At 35.3% G+C, this 24,977-nt stretch overlaps 1 protein-coding gene across 1 annotated transcript in view; it reads left to right on the top strand.

The window, feature by feature from the left end:
* The first annotated feature begins 53 nt into the window (after nucleotides 1–53).
* The window catches only part of LOC103521547, a 47,080-nt gene continuing 22,156 nt past the window's right edge, over nucleotides 54–24,977 (top strand). Inside the window, exons 1-7 of the mRNA XM_026832208.1 lie at nucleotides 54–1,378; nucleotides 1,480–1,791; nucleotides 6,108–6,280; nucleotides 14,718–14,808; nucleotides 17,465–17,944; nucleotides 20,962–21,065; nucleotides 21,650–21,780. Coding sequence (XP_026688009.1) covers nucleotides 270–1,378; nucleotides 1,480–1,791; nucleotides 6,108–6,280; nucleotides 14,718–14,808; nucleotides 17,465–17,944; nucleotides 20,962–21,065; nucleotides 21,650–21,780 — 2,400 coding nt within the window. The 5' untranslated portion in view covers nucleotides 54–269. The remainder of the gene's footprint in view (nucleotides 1,379–1,479; nucleotides 1,792–6,107; nucleotides 6,281–14,717; nucleotides 14,809–17,464; nucleotides 17,945–20,961; nucleotides 21,066–21,649; nucleotides 21,781–24,977) is intronic.

Here is a 24,977-nt window from a genome sequence, read left to right on the forward strand (position 1 = left end):
TTACCATCATTTCAGAGTTGATTCTTCTTTTTTTTTTTTTAATTTATTCATTACAGAAAATGCTTGCTTAAAAAATTGTAATTCATAGGCAAGTCGGTACTCGAGTAATAACAAATTAATGAGCAATGATATTTCTACATATAAAATTATAATGAGCTTTATGCTAGTTGCTATTCTATGACTAAATGTTTAGAGATTTTTATAAAAATATGATAAAGAATAAACTTTTCTTCATGACGTCCTAGAGTAGATCATTTTTTGAATTATACATGGGTGTTTGGAACAGTAGTAGAAATATTAATGCAATGAATAAAAAGAAAAAGTTAAAGGTTAGGAGACCTGTAATAAGAGATGTCAAAACTCAAAATAACAAAGGCACTGAAAATGGGCCGACGACTGCTGCAGAACATCAGTATGCAAAATCAAGTGAACCTACAGCAGAACCTGAGTGTACATCTAATAGTGCTCAAGTCACTATCAATGACATCACCATCAGGATACAAGTAAAGGATGAACTTAGCTTGGAGAGAGCTTTGTACCAGTGGTATTCAGGCTATCAAAAAGAAAAAGGAGATGCAGCCATTGAACTGCACAAAATATCTGTTCCCGTTTTATTGAAGAAAGCATTGCTGATTTGTAAGAAATTCAAATGTTCTGATGAATTGATGAGTAAGATTAATAAAGACTGGATCAGAACATGGAGGTCTCGCTATGGCTTGAAAACAGACTCAATCCCAGAGTTTTCTGAAACACTGAGTAGTTATTCAGATGATCAGATCTATTTCCTGTATGCGTTTCAGTTTGATCTAACATCTCTACCAGACAAAACGCTTGATAATCATCATGAGAAGGTTTGGTTACTATCAGCGGGTAACAAGTCTGGACGTCATAGAACCAGATTCTTGGTTATAGGAAAACACTGGAGACCAAAGTGTTTACAACATGTGAATATGTTGAGTCAGCCTGTGATCTATGCTGGAGGTGGAGTAGGAATCCTAACACCTGATCTATTCTCATGGTGGTTTCATCGAGAATTTGTACCTGCTGCTTTATCCTTGAACAGTAAGGCTATCCTACTAGCTGGTGACAACACGTTCCTACCGAAAGATGATAAAGATTGCCTGTCTGCAGATTCTAATGTGAAATTAATTAAAACAGGCGCTAAGAACTTGGACAACTCTTTGGTACCAAGTGAATTCAGGATCCGCTATGCATCCCTAGTGTTAAATTCAGCTCTTATAGACAAAACCAAATACTCATCTGTCTCTGCATTCCTCAGTGATTTTCATCTCAAAAGTGCATTTCCACTCTTACACAAAGCTTGGTTAAATGTTCGACCTGAAACATTCACTAGAAATTTCGACATTCTGAGCTCTTCATGTGAGCTAACACTTCACTCGGAGGAAGATAGATTACTCTTCTTGGAGTTGCAATGGTTATCACATGACTTGGTATTCTGAGCTCTTCATGTGAGCTAACACTTCACTCGGAGGAAGATAGATTACTCTTCTTGGAGTTGCAATGGTTATCACATGACTTGGGATTGGAAGTTACAGATGTTAATTTGAAATATTGGGTCAAGCACGGTGTCAATGATAAATCTTGTGAAGATGTTGAATCTAAACCGAGTGAGACTATTGATCTGGAAGATGTACAAGAATCCAATGTTCCATCAGCATCTGATTGTGTGGATTACTTGAGTAAAGTTTTGATGTGGATGGAATCAGAACCCATGGATCCTAATATGGTGCTTAATGTCAGGGATGTCCTTACAATTGCGAAACAGGCAAGTATAGTTATGTATACAGTGTATATTCAATCCAAAAAATACCTGTTTTATGTGATGCACATTGCATAACTAGGTGTAAAGTAAGGCGCCTATACACGGAAGTCTGTAATGTAGGTTCATAGAGCTTTGTCTTGTGTGTTACTATTAGGCAGGTATGTAGCACTTGTTATAATAAGAGCTGAGAGGCAAAAGCCAAAGTGTCCCCCAAAGCCGAGAACAAGAGAGAAACTGAAAATGATTTGGAGTAAGGCCGCTATAACAGAGGGCAGAGAAGAAACTGTAGCACCACATGTAATTAGCAAGTAGAAAACTCAAGCATGCTTCAAACTTGCATATGCATACATCATGCTTACTGCGTTATATACAGGGTTGCAGTTTGAAGTTTTTTTTTTTTGGCTTTGTATACATATTATCAACATAATTTTTAGTAATTAGCTACTTTGTCTCAGCATCAATAGCTAATATTGATTGTTTTGTGTTTTCTTGTGTTTCAGGCTAGCAAGATCGGTCTTTTGGTTTTAGTAATTTCAGTTTTATGCTCTCTTTTTGAATATTTTTGAGCCAGTGGGATTATCTCTTATCTGAATATTCTTTTGGTTTTAGTAATTTCAGTTTTATGCTCTCTTTTTGAATATTTTTGAGCCAGTGGGATTATCTCTTATCTGAATATACTCCCGGTGTTAAACGAAAATTTTGAAAAATTTAATGAAAGTCTCTTTTCTGCTTTGAGGAACTAAAAAGATACAAAATCCTTCGGCCCGTCTTCTTTTACTGTAACACTCTGTATATGGTATTAGTTGGGAGAGAATAATTAGCTTCTTATGCGTTTCTTACAAAAGAGAAATAACGTACAAAGTGTCTTTTTTACCTCCTTTTTGCGACTTTTGTTGTTGTCAAGGGGAGAAGGGGATCTATTCTCTAGAGAGCTAAAGGTTTTCCTACCTACGAGTATGTCCTATGTCCTACTCATTTGTAGATACAGTAGAACCTCCATTATATCAATTCTCTATTATTTCAACTCCAAAAATCGGGGGTTTTTCCCCATCTTTCAAGGAAATCCTACTTTATCAGAGGAAGAGATCATTGAAAGTGTTCAAATAATGAGACTAATGACGAAGAAAAAAATATCGAAAATGTGTTTTTTGTTTGTTTCTTAGTTTGTTTTATTTAATTTAAAAATAAAAGGGTATTTCTTCCCTATTTTGTTCTTTTGTACCATTACCCAACTGAGTTTATGTTTAACTAACAGCCCTTGTTTTTGTGTTGCAGGATTATCAAGGCCGAGTATGTACCCATTCTCTGCCGGACAATATCCTTACCCCATACTTAGTCCTGATATGACTCAGGTAGCCGCATCCTGGTAAGTCAAATACAATACATCATACAACATACTAGAATCTGTAAGAGTAGAACAAATCCGTTTCATTCACAAATCCAGGCTATGAAAAGTCCCTTTTATACAGAAAAGGAAAAATCCAAGGAGAAAAAAGAGCCCTCATATAGAAAACACAAACAAAACTCAATAGGTGGCCCCAGGAAAGTCATCAATGATACGAGTACGGGTGCAGAGTGGTCAGTAAGTGAAACTGATATGAGAGAGGAGGGATTAGACTGAAATAAATGTTTGGGGAAGGGTGAAGGAATTCAATGTGTTGCTCAAATAAACAGTTTAGAAAGAAAAACAAAAACACTAAGTAGTAGTAGGTAGGTAAGAGAAATGATGATGATGGGGGTCAAGTTGTTCTACGTACAGAGGAGAAGAATGTGAACTTGTAAAGGAATATTTCAGAAGTTTTGGGGGAAATCCGTTGTCCTGTAGTTTTGGACGCCTCCTATGCTCAACATGCATTACTTTCGACATCTTATTAGTTTCTCCTGTATACATATATCTACCATGGTAGTACGTCTACCGAGTACTGACCCAACCCGACCTATACTGCCTCCATTTCTCACTGTTTCAGTTAGTTTTACATTCATCCTGGATTTTTTTAATACTTTCGTTGGTGGATTCTATTCTAATCGTATATTTTAACTGGTTACTAACTGACTTTATTTTTGTTTTCCTCTTAACTTCTGTTTTTCACTTGCTCACTTGGTTCATAAAACCCGGTTTTATGAGATTAGGTACCAACAAGGCATTTTCTCGCATTTAAAATTTATCTGGTGATGGTAAATAAATGATGGATTTATTTTAAAGAGAGTAAAATATGAATTCCTGTTCATATCTTTCTTGAAAATTTGGTTCCAATGTTCTAAACAACTGAGTTTTTACGAATATATGATGTACTTCTAATATATGTATGAGCGAAAACTGTTCCTTTGTTCAAAGGTTTTGTTTTCTAATCTACCCATTATAATTATGTAAACATAATAATCATTAATGAGGTGTGTCTCTGACTCGGACATAGTATTTGGATTCACATTTCCTAGATTTTAATATTTTCCATGAAATAATTATTTTTATTCTTGTGGGCAATACTTCTAATATATGTATGAGCGAAAACTGTTCCTTTGTTCAAAGGTTTTGTTTTCTAATCTACCCATTATAATAAATTATGTAAACATAATAATCATTAATGAGGTGTGTCTTTGACTTGGACATAGTATTTGGATTCACATTTCCTAGATTTTAATATTTTCCATGAAATAATTTTATTCTTGTGGGCAATATTTTGAGTCGGTGGGATTTTGATTGATTACAAAAGGTTGCTTGCTATTCAGGTACTAATGAATTAACACCACACACACACACACACACACACACACACACACACACACACTGGGGCATCTTGTATATCTACAATATTCAATATTCACCTATGTATTTTTTATTACCCAATATTTCCAACCAACCTAGCTTTTCATTTTCAATAATTGAAATTCAAATTTTCCGGTTTGGAAAAAGGTAATATTTAATATCGCTTGTTATTCCATGTTGATTTTCTTGTCTTTTTCTCAAATTCATACACGAGAGAGAGAAAGGTTTATTTTATATAGATGAGGGGGAGTTACAATGTATGATTGTATGTATTTTCATTATATTGTTGAAGAGGGCGGGTTTAAGATGGCTATAGAATCACATGCGCATTTTCCTTGTAGCTTTTCTATCCACCCTTTGCCTTGTCCCTCCAGTTCGTTTTTCTTGACAACAATTTCCAATTTTCTCATTTCCTTGTTTCGTCTTTCTAGTTGTGTTCTATTTTCTGCAATCAGCTGCAGATTGCTCTCCTGCTCTCCATTATCAACTCAAGGAATTTATTATATTATTATGCTCTCTTTCATCTTCGCTAATTTTGTTTCAATTAGGTTTGCAACTAGCAACACGTTGGATTGGATTGAGTTTCAAGCATTTTCTGTACAAATCTAATATCAGCAGTGTTTGATTTTTTACCAGAGTAGGATTTTAAAATCTTCAAATACCATATTTGTTGTTCTTCCATTGTTTTTTTTTTTTTTTTTTTTTTTTTTTTTTTTTTTTAATTCCCTCTTTTTTTTTTTTTTTTGGGGAAATTTATTTGGATTTTTTTTTTTTTACATTTATCTAACTACCTCTATTTATTTTCTTTTGAGCGAAATTCAAATGGCTGCTTTGATGTTATTTTGTACTGTTGGTATTGAGTATCTCTTGTCAGTCACTGCTCGTGTTACCTCCTAGTTCTATAGCAAATGGTAGGCTTCTTACTGTGTATGGTGGATCATAATTCGACAAACTTCTCATCTCTATTCATTCATGTTATTTCTCATGATTTTCTCTATAGTCCCCATTTTCTCAACTTGCTCACACTTATTATTCAGACTTCGTCCGTCCCTTTTGATTGAAAACTAAAAAAAAAAAGTATGGCAACTTTCAACCATGTATTGTAGGTTCTGTTTGTAGTTTCATGGGTTTTATGACATAGAGGCTCTCAAGTAGTAAATTAGCTCATTAACCACCACTTTCATGAGAACCGGAAGGCTAACTTACCAACTCGAGTTTATTACAGGCTGGTGGCGTAATAATTAGGTTTTACGTTGATGACGCTAATCAGAAAGAATGAATTACTCTTGATTCTAATTACAGCCTTTGCATTTGCAGTGAAGTGGGCTAATCAGTGTATAGGGGGAAACATGACGTCATATCATGGGTGTGAGTGTGTTATACATATGTATGTACAGGGAACAGGGTGGTGCATAAATGAGAGGAAAATGAATCAGGACTTCCCTCAAATTCTGTAATGTAAATATGGTTTATTGGAAAAATTAGACATCATTGAACGAAGTAAATTATAGGTCTTACACGATTTTTTTTTTTTTTTTTTTTTTTTAGTTTTTTTTTTGACAAGATCGGTCTCGGTGCTGGACACCCGTTCTTCGTTCACAATGGAGATCCCCTTGGTCAACCACCCCCCGCCCACATGGGTATCCCCCCCTACCATTTGGATAAGGCCGCCGGTGAGTACTGGCGGACCACCCCACCCATCCAAGATATTAAGAGACTACTAGCTGCCTCAGGTCTGAGCACCCCACATCCCTACATTATATGCTTGGGTGCTGGAACACTAACTCTGCATGCCTCTAAACCTAAACCTGAACCTTTGCATCCAATCATTCATAACACAATCCTTCTCCTTCAGCTTTTAGTGTTAATATACCTCATAATTCATCTACTTTAAAACAGACATCCCCGTCTAAACCTAAACCTGAACCTTTACATCCAATCATTCATAACACAATCCTTCTCCTTCAGCTTTTAGTGTTAATATACCTCATAATTCATCTACTTTAAAACAGACATCCCCCCTAAACCGAGTGAGACTATTGATCTGGAAGATGTACAAGAACCCAATGTTCCATCAGCATCTGATTGTGTGGATTACTTGAGTAAAGTTTTGATGTGGATGGAATCAGAACCCATGGATCCTAATATGGTCTCTTATTAGTTTCTCCTGTATATATCTACCATGGTAGTACGTCTACCGAGTACCGACCCAACCCGACCTATACTGCCTCCATTTCTCACTGTTTCAGTTAGTTTTACATTCATCCTGGATTTTTTTAATACTTTTGTTAGTGGATTCTATTCTAATCGTATATTTTAACTGGTTACTAACTAACTTTATTTTTGTTTTCTTCTTAACTTCTGTTTTTCACTTGCTCACTTGGTTCATAAAACCCGGTTTTATGAGATTAGGTACCAACAAGGCATTTTTTCGCATTTAAAATTTATCTGGTGATGGTAAATAAATGATGGATTTATTTTAAAGAGAGTAAAATATGAATTCCTGTTCATATCTTTCTTGAAAATTTGGTTCCAATGTTCTAAACAACTGAGTTTTTACGAATATATGTACTTCTAATATATGTATGAGCGAAAACTGTTCCTTTGTTCAAAGGTTTTGTTTTCTAATCTACCCATTATAATAAATTATGTAAACATAATAATCATTAATGAGGTGTGTCTTTGACTTGGACATAGTATTTGGATTCACATTTCCTAGATTTTAATATTTTCCATGAAATAATTTTATTCTTGTGGGCAATATTTTGAGTCGGTGGGATTTTGATTGATTACAAAAGGTTGCTTGCTATTCAGGTACTAATGAATTAACACCACACACACACACACACACACACACACACACACACACACACACACACACACACACACACACACACACACACACACACACACACACACACACACACACACACACACACACACACACACACACACACACACACACACACACACACACACACACACACACACACACACACACACACACACACACACACACACACACACACACACACACACACACACACACACACACACACACACACACACACACACACACACACACACACACACACACACACACACACACACACACACACACACACACATTAAATTTGGCCCTATTACGATTATTTCAACTTTTATACAGAACCTCGATATTGTCAAATACCCTTGGTCCCAATTAGTTGTTATAATCGAGGTTCTACTGTACCTATGTGTAAGAAGTCTTGTAAAACCTATATGACTATCAAGTAAAGACCTTTTTGTGTTATGTACAGGTGTAATGGAACATTGGCTTTGAAATTAATATATTATCAAGATTTGACCCGGCTATACTTACATGTAATGGCGTATCTGATAGAGATACTCGGGTACCAGGGTCTTACCCGAACATTTCGGGTGATATAAGGTCTAAGTCTAAGGGATACCTGAGTACCCAGAAATCATTATACAATAAAGAGAATGAAGACTGGTTCTTTCATAGTAAAAGACTATTGTTTGTTTAAATATGTTGAGGTTTTACAATATGTATTAATGTGAAAAGACGCTGCTAAATGTTGTTGCCTCCTATTCCTCTGTGTTAACGTCAGGTGTCCCCTTGAGCTTGTTATACATTATACCTGTACTTCACTATACGAGTACTTACATATATGTATAATAAATAATTCGAATACTCCAGAGCAAGTAAGACAATAGTAAAGGATACATAGAGAGAAGTTATTGTTAACATTAGGAAGGAAATGCATTATAACATAATGTTTAGTTTACACTTGTGAGAGAGTGGGCGGTGCATGTGTAATTATTATCTAATTAATTCACACAACACACAATTAAACCTGTTATTAGCGATTTAATGACGATGCTTAGCGTTAATAAGCCTACTTACTACATTACATATAGTTGTAATGTAAATGAATGGGAAATAACTTATTATACTAAGAAGAGCTTTGAGTACCTACTGTTGAACTCATTGTACACAGAATAATTCAATGCCAGGAGTATATCTATACCACAGCGAGGTGGTAAATATGTCACATCCACTAATAAACATCATTAGTAGTGGAGATGACTGATGCACCTATGTTGTAATATCCCAGCATTAGAATTTTTAGCTTGATACGTTATAGGCACATCTTAGGTAATATTACTAAACGATTAACGAAACGAATAGTCTACGAAAGATGTAGTGTGTATCAACATTTTTTGATAGCATAGGTTGGGCAAAAGTTGGGCTTGAAATGAGTTTGAAAAGTTTTTTCTTTCGAATAAAATCCATCATTTCTTCCTTTGACTCTTATTTACCGTGGAAAGGGAGGGAGGATACTCATAGTGCAATTATAATTAGTGAAACCTCCAATTTACAAAAGAAATCTTATACAGGGTGTGTAAAAGAAAAACTACACTCCGAGTCTGAACGATTAGCAGGGACTTTTTTCTACTGAAGCTTTAGACTTCTAAGCTCCATAATTTTACTGTAAGTACTCAGTTATTTATGACAAGTTGCTGTGTCACAAGTTGGGGGTTTCCAATTTAAGAAAATATAGCTACATATGTTTTGCAACCAAAATTAGCGTCTCGTCCCGTTAACTGGACTCTTTAATGTTATTTGGCGAAAACTCGTTTCTGCTAATAATATGAAAGAGTTCAATTGACAGGACGCTAATTTTGGTTGCAAAAACGCTCTAATGAAGTTGAGACCAGGGCCTGCCGCCCTGTGGCCGGTTAAAAGTTGTGGCCCCATCAACATAAATGTTCTCAATATGTTGGGCTTGGAATGTTATAAGCATAATAGCCAAAATGTCGGCTTTCTCTCTGCGCTGTGGATAAGATATGAATGTAGCTGACTCTGTATATAGTGTGTGTCGTGTGTCATTGCACAGGGCGGGTCACGTGTTCCATATAATAACATGTACAAGTCGAGAGATCCTCTTCAGAAACTTTGCGGTGTAATAACTAGTGGTGTGGGCCAAACATGATGCCAGTTGATCGGAATATTTACATATACCTACATCTCATGTAGGTATTTCTATTGAAAAATAATAATAATAATAATAATAATAAAAACCTCGTCTTTAAGGAATGTGCGTCTGCCTTGTAGTGCTTAGTTGGTAGTGCGTCTGCCTTGTAAGCGCTAGGCCGCGGGTTCGATTCCCGCCCGGGGCGGATTTTATCCTGATGGGATAATGTTCGTTCTCGGAACGGCTGGCTTTCTCCTATCCTGTCTTCCTTCTCTCCTCGATTTCGGGACGATAAGACCATAGCAGTTAAAGTTCCCTCTGTCAAACCTCTTAAAAAAAAAAAAAAAAAAAAAAAAAAAAAAAAAAAAAAAAAAAAACAAAAAAAGGAAACTTTGAGGTGTAGTAGATGAACCAAATATTATAGGGACTGGTCTTTGCGTCAGGGCAGTGAAAATAAAAGATCTTTTTTGCCAGCCTAGTTAGCTTAGTTGGTAGGATAAAATCCGCCCGGGCGGATTTTATCCTACCAACTAAGCTGATGGGATAATGTTCGTTCTCGGAACGGCTGGCTTTTTCCTATCCTGTCTTCCTTCTCTCTTCGATTTCGGGACGATAAGACCATAGCAGTTACAGTTCCCTCTGTCAAACCTCTTAAAGAAAAAAAATCTCCATGGTTTCTAATAGTTCTAGTAATCTGGCCGCAATCTCTGAAGGTTTTAGTAATCTATTTCCAATCTCCATGGTTGTCAACACACCACTGAATATTCAGTTTAATAAGAGGGAAAGTCCTATGGATCCACCACTGGTTAATATAAATCCGTACCAATTATTTATTTTCTCAGACAAAAATAATAAAATGTTCTAAAAAAAGAATCCTCTAGGACTTTTCTTTTATTTGATAAAAATTTTAATGAGCAAGTATCGTACGTATACTCGTCGTATTGTATGGGTTTGTTTATTTCGTGGTTCTGCATATACCACTGATATTAATACTTCTCCTAACACGGTCGGTCCTTTACTTCCTTTTGAGGAATTAGAGGCGAGTTTGTAATAATATTTCTATTCTTGTAACATACTAATAGACATTCTACAAGATTAGAACAAGAATCTGAAATAATTAATGTTTAAGCAAAGCTATTTTACAACTTTTTGTGGATATCCCCGCATTACTAAGTGTCTCCTTTGCAATCAATTTCCATACTTTAATAGTCTTTTTACACTGGTAATGACGCCACTGGTCGCTAGATTAAAGTAGATACTAGATTGTCCTCAAGGCTGAGTGCACACCGAACTCCAAGCACAGAGCCGAAAAAAACGTCGCCCCCACCGGGAGTTGAACCCGGGACCTCCGGCGTGCAAGCCTAGAGAAATTATAACATTAAAAAAGAAATGATTTTCATAACAATTTGGGAGAAAATCGTCATTGATTATGAATCCGACTCATGTAGAGGGTTAGACACAATTGTCAAGTGTTGATAATAAGTACACATACTTGTAGGTATTACATTTTCTTCTTCTCTTCATAGTTCATATCAATTGTATCAAATATCTTGTGTTGATTCTCTTTCATGTTTGCCTATCCTTTCATTTCTCTCTCGTCCTGGTGCTTGTTCATCTGATGAGGCCACAGTGAATCCGACTCATGTAGAGGGTTAGACACAATTGTCAAGTGTTGATAATAAGTACACATACTTGTAGGTACATTTTCTTCTTCTCTTCATAGTTCATATCAATCGTGTCAAATATCTTGTGTTGATTCTCTTTCATGTTTGCCTATCCTTTCATTTCTCTCTCGTCCTGGTGCTTGTTCATCTGATGAGGCCACAACATAGGAAATTAGAAATACATTTGAAGTGAAGGGGTCTCTCATTCTTTTATCCCTTTCGGCGGCACAATGTCTTTTGAATTATTTAAATTATGTAATTTGTCCTTCTCCTCCCCCTACGCGCTATCAAATGCCTCTCCTCTCACTCTACCTTTTTATTTCAACTTCACATCCCCTCCCCCCCACCCTACCTTTTGCATTTTGCCTTTGATCTTGGATTTAAATTTCGTTCCAAGGGTCAATAAAGATGTTTGTAATGATAATAATAATGATGATAAAAAAAGGGAAAATTAAATTTATTTATTTATTTCAAAATGAGAAAAGGTGCAATTTGTAGCTTGTCCTGTGCCATGGTCCCCATGTCGTCTGTCTGTTATTGACAACACACTCCATCCTACTCAGTACATACTTATTATTATTATAGTTACATTTTCTGGTTATTATTTAAGTAGGTACCTAGCTGAGCTGAGGACATCTAGTTGAAATGTTTGTTGACCTGTATCTGAATCTACTCCGAGAATCCGAGATTAACAAACACTTGAATTATAGACCAGGGGGTTAATGATTTCACAGAAATTTGATTTTCTGTAATAGGTATAAAAAAATACCTTACTTTGCCATATCATGTAATAATATTGTATTTGAACGTATGTACATACACAACAGTCTATTGTATATCTTATCCACCACATCACACGAAAAAATACTTTACTTTGCCATATCATGTAATAATATTGTATTTGAACGTATGTACATACACAACAGTCTATAGTATATCTTATCCACCACATCACACTTTTCCTTCCTCCAGGTTTTTCGCACATGATAAATGAACGTATGTACATACACAACAGTCTATAGTATATCTTATCCACCACATCACACTTTTCCTTCCTCCAGGTTTTTCGCACATGATAAGATCATGTCCTATACCTACCTACTAATCTATCCCTACAGTATGAAATCTGCACACACACATACACAAGACTCTTTACACCTTGAGAATTATCGAGATTCTGATCAAGTGATATAGGTTGTTCTCTCTCGTTAACTTTCAACAGATTAAGCTAATCTATCCCTACAGTATGAAATCTGCACACATACACACAAGACTCTTTACACCTTGAGAATTATCGAGATTCTGATCAAGTGATATAGGTTGTTCTCTCTCGTTAACTTTCAACAGATTAAGCACGGCCGAAACGTTGCCATTTTGTAATCACTTAACATAAGGTAGGCTTTTGCAGTATGGTTTTAATATCTAGAGATGACATTACTATTCAAGTACTTGTTGGCCTGCTCACTAGAGAAAGTTTCCATGGCGTTACAATCAGATCACTATTGTTAAAGGCTTGCATTTTTTTTATCTCTTTGTGAAAAAACTGTCGAGTTAGGATTTGTGAGGTAGGCTTTTGCAGCATGGTTTTAATATCTAGAGATGACATTACTATTCAAGTACTTGTTGGCCTGCTCACTAGAGACAGTTTCCATGGCGTTACAATCAGATCACTATTGTTAAAGGCTTGCATTTTTTTATCTCTTTGTGAAAAAACTGTCGAGTTAGGATTTTACTGGGGTATACGTTTTGCCTACCTTTGCAATGTGTTGTGTCTATCTATCCTTTCATTTAGATCTTTTCGATAACATAAGTAAATTACATGAAGAAGTGTGTTTTTCATTTCCTTTTTAGAATCTACAGAGATAGATAGTGTAGAAAATGCTATTTTCCCCCTTAATGTACTTAAGAGGTACTAAAGTAAAAGTATCCGATGTGAATTAGCATCGCAGGCCAAATTCCAGTTAGCACAATGTATATGTTTTTACTCATAAACTTGGAAATTTGTTTTAAACAAATTTAATAATGCGTTCTTTTTAAAATGTGAAATTTCCGGAAACATAAACCCCCTTCTGAAAAAGAAGTTGTTTTTTGACCAAGTTGAGAAAATTAAGCGAAGAAAAGTAAAGTAAGTAAATATTTGTAATCATTGAAGATGAAAAATACTGAAAGAGAGAGAGGAAGAGAGAGAGAAAAAGAGAGAAGAGAGAGAGAGAGCGTTGCTATGGGAGTGACCAATAGGAATAGAATGAAATACGACGGAGAGGAAAGAAAAGGATTGGAGTAGAATTTACGTTGCTATGGGAGTGACCAATAGGAATAGAATGAAATACGACGGAGAGGAAAGAAAAGGATTGGAGTAGAATTTAGAAGAAAACTTTAATCAATTCCATAGAAGTATTCCCTCGTAATTTCTAAAGGATAGGAGTAGAATTTAGAAGAAAACTTTCATCAATTCCATTAGAAGTATTCCCTCGTAATTTCAAAAGTATAGGAGTAGAATTTAGAAGAAAACTTTAATCAATTCCATAGAAGTATTCCCTCGTAATTTCTAAAGGATAGGAGTAGAATTTAGAAGAAAAAATCTACAGAGATAGATAGTGTAGAAAATGCTATTTTCCCCCCTTTATGTACTTAAGAGGTACTAAAGTAAAAGTATCTGATGTGAATTAGCATCGCAGGCCAAATTCCAGTTAGCACAATGTATATGTTTTTACTAACAATGATTTCAGTTGACACCCTCACTATCGAATCTACAGAGATAGGTAGTGTAGAAAATGCTATTTTTCCCCCTTTATGTACTTAAGAGGTACTAAAGTAAAAGTATCCGATGTGAATTAGCATCGCAGGCCAAATTCCAGTTAGCACAATGTATATGTTTTTACTAACAATGATTTCAGTTGACACCCTCACTATCAATGTGATGTGTAGATATTAGATATATATGTACAATTGTACATATAGTTATTTACATCTACATAATATGTAAAGATTGATTGTAAAGCTATGTCCACACATAGTCGATCAAGTCGATGTGATTATGTCAATGTGATGTGTAGATATACGTACACATAGTTATTTACATCTACATAATATGTAAAGATTGATTGTAAAGCTATGTCCACACATAGTCGATCAAGTCGATGTGATTATGTGTGGATTACAGCTTAAGGAATAGTACTCATACAGTTTATCATTATGACTAGGCTTATCAGGTACCTACTATACTAGTCTACGAGTTACATTTTATGATTATTATTATTTAAATAATTTTGATGGAGGGAACTCTTAACTGCTAAGGTCTTATCGTCCCGAAAGCGAAGAGAGCTGAAAGACAAGATAGGAGAAAGCCAGCCGTTCCGAGAACGAACCTTTTCAGGATAAAATCCGCCCTTACAAGCCAGACGCGTTACCAGGCTGGCATGAGTTACATCTTGCTTCTTGGTGTGGAAAACGTTTTCATTTGTGTGATGTGTAAAATACCCAACTGAGTTTATATTTAACTAACAGCCCTTGTTTTTGTGTTGCAGGATTATCAAGGCCGAGTATGTACCCATTCTCTGCCGGACAATATCCTTACCCCATACTTAGTCCTGATATGACTCAGGTAGCCGCATCCTGGTAAGTCAAATACAATACATCATACAACATACTAGAATCTGTAAGAGTAGAACAAATCCGTTTCATTCACAAATCCAGGCTATGAAAAGTCCCTTTTATACAGAAAAGGAAAAATCCAAGGAGAAAAAAGAGCCCTCATATAGAAAACACAAACAAAACTCAATAGGTGGCCCCAGGAAAGTCATCAATGATACGAGTACGGGTGCAGAGTGGTCAGTAAGTGAAACTGATATGAGAGAGGAGGGATTAGACTGAAATAAATGTTTGGGGAAGGGTGAAGGAATTCAATGTGTTGCTCAAATAAACTGTTTAGAAAGAAAAACAAATAACACTAAGTAGTAGTAGGTAGGTAAGAGAAATGATGATGATGGGGGTCAAGTTGTTCTACGTACAGAGGAGAAGAATGTGAACTTGTAAAGGAATATTTCAGAAGTTTTGGGGGAAATCCGTTGTCCTGTAGTTTTGGACGCCTCCTATGCTCAGTTTAGAAAGAAAAACAAAAACACTAAGTAGTAGTAGGTAGGTAAGAGAAATGATGATGATGATGGGGGTCAAGTTGTTCTACGTACGGAGGAGAAGAATGTGAACTTGTAAAGGAATATTTCAGAAGTTTTGGGGGAAATCCGTTGTCCTGTAGTTTTGGACGCCTCCTATGCTCAACATGCATTACTTTCGACATCGACTTGGGTCTCCTAGAATGTGAGTCGTGAGATGGCAATATCATTTTCAAGCGGCATCGCTACTGAAAGTGCAGCAGCGGCAGACCTTATGTATGTACTTGCGTGAAGTATCTCCTCTAAACTTAGTGGATGTGGCATATTCACTACATTATATGGAACAGCTCCTTCGTTCAACAAAGTGGAGATTCATTAATTATTCCCTTTAGTGCTTTAGTTTGTTTGTTTGCTCATTGCTCAAACTGTTAGTCCGATTTTAACGAAAAAAAAATCATCAATACTTAAAGGAAGTTGTCTTATTAGATTTTTTCCTTGTGCGGCCTTTCGGGGCTATCCTTTTCAGAGTTAATTGTATATGTATAGTTCACTGAACTACACATGAAAGGGAGAAGCACTAGTCGTTCACTAATATTTAGCTATGATTTTTTTTTCCAAATTCGAGAAGTAAAGTACGATCACTTTTTGGTAGTTTGAAAAATGGCAATCCTATTTTATTCTTCCCGGGAATATTAAAAAGGAATTGTTTGTTTGCTCATTGCTCAAACTGTTAGTCCGATTTTAACGAAATAAAAATCATCAATACTTAAAGGAAGTTGTCTTATTAGATTTTTTCCTTGTGCGGCCTTTCGGGGCTATCCTTTTCAGAGTTAATTGTATATGTATAGTTCACTGAACTACACATGAAAGGGAGAAGCACTAGTCGTTCACTAATATTTAGCTATGATTTTTTTTTCCAAATTCGAGAAGTAAAGTACGATCACTTTTTGGTAGTTTGAAAAATGGCAATCCTATTTTATTCTTCCCGGGAATATTAAAAAGGAAGGAAAGAAGAAAAGAAAATGAACGATTATTTCGGAAGAAAAAAAGCCTTACGTTTGTCAAATAGGTAAATAGGATTTTCCTTTGGAAATCTTCTTACCCCTCAAAAAAAAAAAAATGAACGATTATTTCGGAAGAAAAAAAGCCTTACGTTTGTCAAATAGGTAAATAGGATTTTCCTTTGGAAATCTTCTTACCCCTCCCATAGGACTGAGATTTTCTTCTGCACCATTAGCAATACAGGGTGAGTTTGGAAGAAAAAAAAATAAAAAAAATGAACGATTATTTCGGAAGAAAAAAAAGCCTTACGTTTGTCAAATAAATAGGATTTTCCTTTGGAAATCTTCTTACCCCTCCCATAGGACTGAGATTTTCTTCTGCACCATTAGCAATACAGGGTGAGTTTGAATGCAATTTATTTATCTTTTCGTGAAACTCATATTGCTGAGGGTTTCTAATTCATAATAATTATCTAATAACACACAGTATAATTGTTCAGACGAGGCTGAGTGCTACAACAAGGAGTATATGTAGTAAAGCGTGGAGTATAACCCACCTACCTGTAAAAAGGGCGGCTCACTTGGGTCGAATCAAAATATGTCTGATTATGTCTGATTTATTATTCCATCAATGTTACCACATAGCTGTAGCGAAAATAAATTAATACCTATGTAAAAGTAAATTTTTGAACTGGTAGTCTGGTAGGCTACAAGAAAAGGGGTATTTTAGGTTTTAGGTACTGTTTGAATCTATAATGAATTCGTCGAATCCAGATTCACTTTGACAAAAAAGTGAATTTGATTTTCAAATCCATCGAATCCAGATACTTGAGTCCATGGAATCAGGATTAGGGCGGCTCACTTGGGTCGAATCAAAATATGTCTGATTTATTATTCCATCAATGTTACCACATAGCTGTAGCGAAAATAAATTAATACCTATGTAAAAGTAAATTTTTGAACTGGTAGGCTACAAGAAAAGGGGTATTTTAGGTTTTAGGTACTGTTTGAATCTAATGAATCCGTCGAATCCAGATTCACTTTGACAAAAAAGTGAATTTGATTTTCAAATCCATCGAATCCAGATACTTGAGTCCATGGAATCCGGATTTTATTTCCATTGGAAATCTAATGTTTCACTCTTAACTCTTAATTTTCGAGTCTTCAACATAAGTTGACACAACATCTCGTTATATATAAATTTTCGGAAGAGATGATGGAGAGAAATAACAATGAACAGAGTATAAAGGGTGAAGAACATCCTATCTATGGAGGTGTCTACTCCATGGTATCCAACCTTGCTGTGAGTGATCCAAACTTCTTAACCACCCTATACATGGGAAGTTTACTAAACAGAGCTTATGATCCAACGTCCAACAACAACAATAATAATAATAATGGAATTCTGGCAACATCACCTACTGAGTTGTCAACGTATCTTGCACAACAGAGATTCTGGCAGATGGTCAAGTGGCATGATAGTATGAAACTGAATGGCAATACTGCTACTGGAGATAGTTTGAAAGATTATGCGGATGCACTTAGTATTAGTATACAGAATAGCACCCTCCATTCTAACAAATTATCGCACCTTGCATCCAGTAGAAATCGAACTGATAAAGCCAACTCAATAATAACAGGGTAAATATCATTATACCATTATACCTATAGTTATCTCATTGTACACTTGTGCATGAAAATGTTTGGCATCCAAGATTTTTATTATTATTAGGATAGTAGTAGATAAATAATTTGAAATTTGAAGAACAAAATTAGAACCTTGGGATCCCCCCTTTTTACATACATATTTCTGAAATCTCAGTTTACCTATGTGACTTAACTTACATGAAGAAGAACAAAATTAGAACCTTGGGATCCCCCCTTTTTACATACATATTTCTGAAATCTCAGTTTACCTATGTGACTTAACTTACATGATTCATCCGTTGAAAATGAAGAGAGAGAGAGAGAGAATATTGTGCGACATAATAAATGTTACACACTTGAAACAGAAAATATATTTGATAGAAAATGAAAAGAAAAGGGGAAAAAGTCGTACGGGAATAAAGGGGTGAGAATAAGTTTGCTATATGAAAAGGAATTCAAAAATGAAAATCATTAAAAGATTTTTCCAAACCCAGATGAAGGAAATGTGGAGAGCTCAGTGAAATGAAATGTAGGGAGATGAGAAAATATTTCTAAATGAAATATAAGACTGATTTATTTTTCTGCTTTCTTTCCTTTTTTTTTCTATAGGTACGCCCGTTGCTTTTATTTATTAAATTATTATTATTATTGTCATTTTCATTTCTATACGTACGACGCGACGCAACGTAGCGTAGGCTTTGCCCAATTCCAGATTTTTCCCTTTACTTACTCATCAAGGCCTACCAATCCTACCATCCTGTCAAATTTCAAGTTTCTACGACAGTACGACATCGGGAAGTGCTTCATAATTTTGATGAGGGAATCCGTAATAAATCCGCCTCTGGGCGGAGCCCAGTGCAACTTTTGTCCAATTTCAGATTTTTCCCTTTACTTACTCATCAAGACCTACCATCCTGCCAAGTTTCTTCAAGTTTCTACGACATCAGGAAGTGCTTCATAATTTTGATGAGTGAGTCAGTCATTCTTAAAATAGGCGATTTTCTAGGCCCCTTTTCTACTCCTTCCTTTAAATCTAGAACTTCGGAATTTCGCAGGCATAATAAGCAAGTATAGCTTAACATATGGTCCAAATTTCCAAAAATTAACGGAGTTATGATAGGGGTAAAAATGGCTCGAAATGTTCCGTGTAATATACACACTGGCGTGCTGAGGCCGGAACTTGGCCTGGCGCACTGCCGTGCGCCTAGATACTCATTATTTTTAGACTACATTTTTGCTTTAGTGAGGCAATAATTATGTTGTATGAATATGATGAAGCTGTGTGGTCCTATCACTGTGTTGTTTTGGTTTCGGGCTAAAGTGTTGACATTTCAACTGGAATAGAATTTAATTAAAGTCAATGTTGTACATGAGTATCCTCATGTGTTCTGTTGATGTCGTGTAGTTTTAATTGTTGTAAAAATATTGGACAAGAGGTTTTTTTTTGGTCATGATGATAAATATAATGAAGAACACACAATTGAAAATTTAATAATATGTATATAAATTTCTATCAAATCTTCTTTTATTATTATAATTGCGTAATCACTTTCTTTCTTTCTTTATTATTATTATTATTATTATTATTATTATTATGATTTAATGTACAAGTACCTATCTGATAGTGTAGGTATAATATTATGTACTTGAACCTATATGATCCAAATGAAACAATCCTAGCTCAATATTGTTCCAAATAATATTAGATAAAATAAAATAGTTATCATGGGATTTCCCGCTAATTTGTAAAAAAAAGCAAATTGGAAAATCGAGTTTAGTCCATTAAATAAAATGATTTTTTTTGCCTTCACAGCAATTGCATTTCAATTAGGAGGTATTAATGATATTAATTTTAATAAGGTCAAAATACCCTTCTCCTCTTCAATTGCAATGCCCCTTCACTTGCCTGAAAGAATGTATCTCAACTTTCATTACAATATAACATTGTAAAGTTGCCTTTTTTATTCTTGCTTCTTCGTATGTTTTGAAGGGGAAAGATTTAAATTACTTTTCTCTCTTTTATTTATTTAATAACCAAGTTGATATGTATTATTATTACTATTTATTTGTTATCATCATTATTATTAGTATTATTATATTTATAGTCTATTGTAGGTATCGCTGGGGTTTATTTCCCAGGTTTTTCCATGGATTCGAAGGTAATAGAGTGGAATTTGATTTTCACATTTTGGTGTGGACACCTTGTCATATACAAAAAGATGAAGGTTTCGTTTGATTTGAGTGCTAGGAAATGATAATAGTCTTGGCGTTATGAACATTGAACACAGTGATATTATACCTTCATAGTCTGGTCTTCGTTGGCATTCTTTTTATTTTTACCTTAGACATAAACAAGGAAGGAAAATAGGTGCCCTCAAGCAATGTGAGGTTCAATTATTTGTGAAGGAAAAGAAAAAAATGTCAGCACTTTTTTCTCTTGTACTGAAAATTTAACTTTTTCTTGCTTGAAAAAAAATCTCTTTCTTTTTCCATTGTTAAGTTCTTCTGCTCTTTTCTTTCTTTTCCCATTTCTTATCTCAATACGAAAATGGAAACTTTGAAAAATAATATATTTTTTCCTCTTTTTTTATTTTCTTCTCTCCCTGCCTTCCGCCTCCTATCATCTCATTTTTATTTCTGGTTCTTCCTTGAACTTTGGAACAAAGAAATATGTTACTCGACACGTCACTTTTAATTACTTTATATTCTATGTTATAGTTTATAATTATACTACTCATTTAGATTTACTAGGAAGAGAAAAGAAGGAACCAATGCAGTATAAAAATCCAATCATTCAAGGAAATATACATATGTATATAAAATAAATTACAACTTTTGTGGTACAATAATACACGATTTTCAATGTTTATTTATTTACCAAATATATTACTATCATTAACAGAAAGATAGATAGGCCTAATAATGAATGTCAATCCTGTTATTGTTTATTTTCAGTTCAATTTCACTCTAGACTAGTCTAGACTATAGGTAATTATTTCTTTCTGTTTCAGGTCGCATCACAATGAACATAAAAATTCTTCCTCTTCAAATAACAATAGTGATAACACAAAATCTCAAGAGTCATCCCATAGTAATAATAATAGTAATAGTAATGGTAAGTATCATTCATCTGGATTAGAAATAGTGCTAACCTATAACCTGATAGTAATAATAATAGTAATAGTAATGGTAAGTATCATTCATCTGGATTAGAAATAGTGCTAACCTATAACCTGATAACACAAAATCATTTGATGTACAAATGAATAAATTGGTTTCAAGAGAGGGTTAAAACTTCGCACTCAGCCTGTGCTAAATAGCAAAGGCTGAGTGCGAAATAAAAATTTCCACTCGTAAAATGTTTGTAGCCAAAACCAAATGTCAGCCCAAAGCAATCACCCTAGGGCTGATTAAGAGGCTGACGGAAAACGCCGACTCCGTCTGAATTTGGGAAAAGGCGAAGAAGCAGAAGAAGAGTATGAGGATTAGGCACACTCTTATTAACCATTAGCCACAGCCACCTGTTCAAAACATACCTATCTCCTCTATGCCAGTGTAAAAAAGAAAGATTGCATCTCGGCACAGCTTTCGCATTACCTACTTCAAGGCACATTATTTTACACCCATGCCTATCCAAGAAGGGAAAAGTACCAATAGTTGATAGCAGCTCTAATGTAATGCCTCTCTATTTGTTCACAGATAAAAAGAAACCTCACATAAAGAAACCATTAAATGCGTTTATGTTGTATATGAAAGAAATGAGGGCAAAAGTTGTAGCTGAATGTACATTAAAAGAAAGTGCAGCCATTAACCAAATTTTAGGACGACGGGTAAGCGAAATCGCCTTGACTTGTTTTTATTTACCTTTTTTCTCTCTCTCTTCTTCTCTAACATAATTATTTCTTGTACAAAATAGGCAAGTAGGCATTTACATATGTAAAATGCTCTCCGTTCGATATTGATATCTACTGGGTTTGGATGAAGCAATGTTGTTAATAACACAACAAATCAGCTGAAATTTGGGTATCATGTGAACAAACTATTTGGGATTGTACTGTAGTTATACAATATACTTATACATATTACATAATTATGCATTAGACAACCTGACCGTTAGTTCGAAGCATAGTATGTATTATTAATGGAATTGACCAAAGTGGCTACCATATTATTGAGATTTTATTAACATTACATCAGGATTAGATCTTTGACAAAACTTTTTACATCTTTTTTTTTTTATGTTAACTTGCGTTAAGTCTGACGTCACAAATCTTTGAACTTTTTCATTATAAAAATTGAATTTTCGACCTTTTACAGTTGTTTTTTCGGAGTTTTGACCTCAGATTTGGATTTTTCCCAACTTTTTACATAGGAATCGACCATTTATTTATAATTTTTCCCACTTGCAACTCCTCCATTAATCACCACACTCGAGTATCCAATATTTCAGTGTGAATTGTTTTCTATTTCTATTACTTTGTAAAGATTTTTATTCTTGTGCTTTTTTTTCTCTCCACAGTGATTTTTATAGATTTTCGCCTACGAGTTTGATGGCAGCACACCCTGGGCTAAGTCCTCATTCCCATCCTGCCATAGTTACCCCTGGTCCTAAACAAGAACTCCTCTCAGATCACAACCATAGGTAAGTCCCGGTATTTATGCTCAAGTATGTAAGTACCTACTTACTTCATATACTTAAGTGCTTATGATAGTTATGGTGTATGTTCGGGGTGATGAGAAAATATCATCATCATTGTATTAGGTGATGATTGTCGGTTTGTATGCTTGTAATACGTAGAGCTAGTTCTACCTTTTAGTTGTAGAGGACCGTAGACACAAACACAATACATGCTTACTATATCATTATCATCCAATATCCATATCCAAGCCAAGTCCTCTCTATTAAACACTGAAGAGTGAGTTTGGTAATCGCAAAGTTTTTCTCATAAACTTGGAAATTTGTTTTAAACAAATTTAATAATGCGTTCTTTTTAAAATGTGAAATTTCCGGCGCGTATGCATTTATTATTATTATTTTATCGTTTCTTGTCAAATTTTATATTCGCGCTGTTATTGATTTTTTCGCTTCTCTTATAATTTATTATGTTTCATTTCGAATGTTTCACAATAATAATAATAATAATTTAAATTGATCGTCCTTTATTTTCATGGGCTTTGATTATCCTAGTATTGTTTTGCATTTGTAACATTTTTAAAAAAATATTATTCCTCTCAATGTTTTTTTTTTTTCAATATTTTTACCATTGAGTTTCTTTTGTTTTTAGATGTTTCAGTCTGATGTGTGCTATCCGACAATTCAAAATTCTTAATACCTTTTTTCGGTCTAAATTAACTCCATTAAATATTGGTGCTATTTTTATTTATTTTACAATTCAAACTCACAGAACAGTATTATTGAAATTGATTTTATTTTGTTTTAAAAATATTATTTATCAAGTCCGTACGTTAGAAAGAAAACTTGTTGAATATCTTGTGTCCTGCCTGCGTTCTTTGTTTACTACATGCGCTTGAATGAAATTATTGATAAACACGTGGTCATTCATATAACAAACATGTGTACAAGAAAACATTAGACAAACATAGAGAACACAACACCTCGTCGAGATTTTGATCATATTATAGCGAATCACTCAATGAGTATGGATGACTATTCCAATGAACCTCTCAACCTTGTTAAGAGAAAACCCAAACCCGTCGCTATTGTAGCACCCTCAGCGACTTTGAAGAAAGAAAATAGTAAAGAAATAAACGAGGATGATGAGGAGGAAGAAGAGGAGGAGGAGGAAGAGATGTTTTAATTCATACAACTAATAAATACCTACAAGTATGCATTAATGAATATCCGACACACACGATAGGAAATCTCTTTCAATGAAAAATAAACCCTGCTTGAAATTGTGAGGGAAAAAATGTGAAAACTACAAATCACTCCAAAACGGTTTTGTTCAAAGAACATGTGGACATGGACATACTAATTTATTCATTTTAGAATAACAATAAATTAAGTTTTTCGCGAAAACAGTTACAGTAGACGGGAAGCTTGAGCATTTCATTTTTATTGCTCGTAAATTGTTTGCAATTTAAAATAAAAATAAATGTTTAGACGTTCGTCATTTAAATGGGTGAGAATACTCGTATCTCATATCTACAGTATCACGCTTCGCCCTCCCTCGTATACAATCGAGCTGCGCGCTCCTGGGGGCTTCGCGGGATTGTGCATACGGTCGCGCTTCGCACTCCCGGGGCTTCGCGGGGTGTACATGCGGTCGCGCTTCCGGAGCTTCGCGGGGTGTGCATAAGGTCGCGCTTCGCGCTTCCGGGGCTTTGCCCCTGAGACCTTATATCGTTCTCGCGTTTTGTTTTGAATATATATTTTTTTTAAGAGGTTTGACAGAGGGAACTGTAACTGCTAATATGGTCTTATCGTCCCGAAATCGAAGAGAGAAGGAAGACAGGATAGGAAAAAGCCAGCCGTTCCGAGAACGAACATTACGTCAGGATAAAGTCCGCCCCGGGCGGGAATCGAATCCGCGGCCTAGCGCTTACAAGGCAGACGCACTACCAACTAAGCTAACTAGGCTGGCCATATCAATGTCCGCGAACGAACATTATCCCATCAGGATAAAATCCGCCCCGGGCGGGAATCGAACCCGCGGCCTAGCGCTTACAAGGCACACGCGCCACCAACCAAGCTAACTAGGCTGGCGCGATTACAAAATCTCCCACTGAAGAAATCTCCCTCAAAATGAGCTCTAACAAAATTGTACCAACTAAGCTGACTAGGCTGGCTATTAATTATCTTGATTTCAACCCTACTGTTTACCATCTTCCTCCGGACAAAGGATAAAATCCGCCCCGGGCGGGAATCGAACCCGCGGCCTAGCGCTTACAAGGCAGACGCACTACCAACTAAGCTAACTAGGCTGGCTTCGAAGAAATTAAATCTGAAATAATAAACACAGGAAAAGTTTTGCTGGCCTCAAAGTGTGTTCCCCGTGTTAAATCC

This window comes from Diaphorina citri, unplaced genomic scaffold (genome assembly GCF_000475195.1).
Source record: "Diaphorina citri unplaced genomic scaffold, Diaci psyllid genome assembly version 1.1 scaffold75, whole genome shotgun sequence".
NCBI classification, from domain to species: domain Eukaryota; kingdom Metazoa; phylum Arthropoda; class Insecta; order Hemiptera; family Psyllidae; genus Diaphorina; species Diaphorina citri.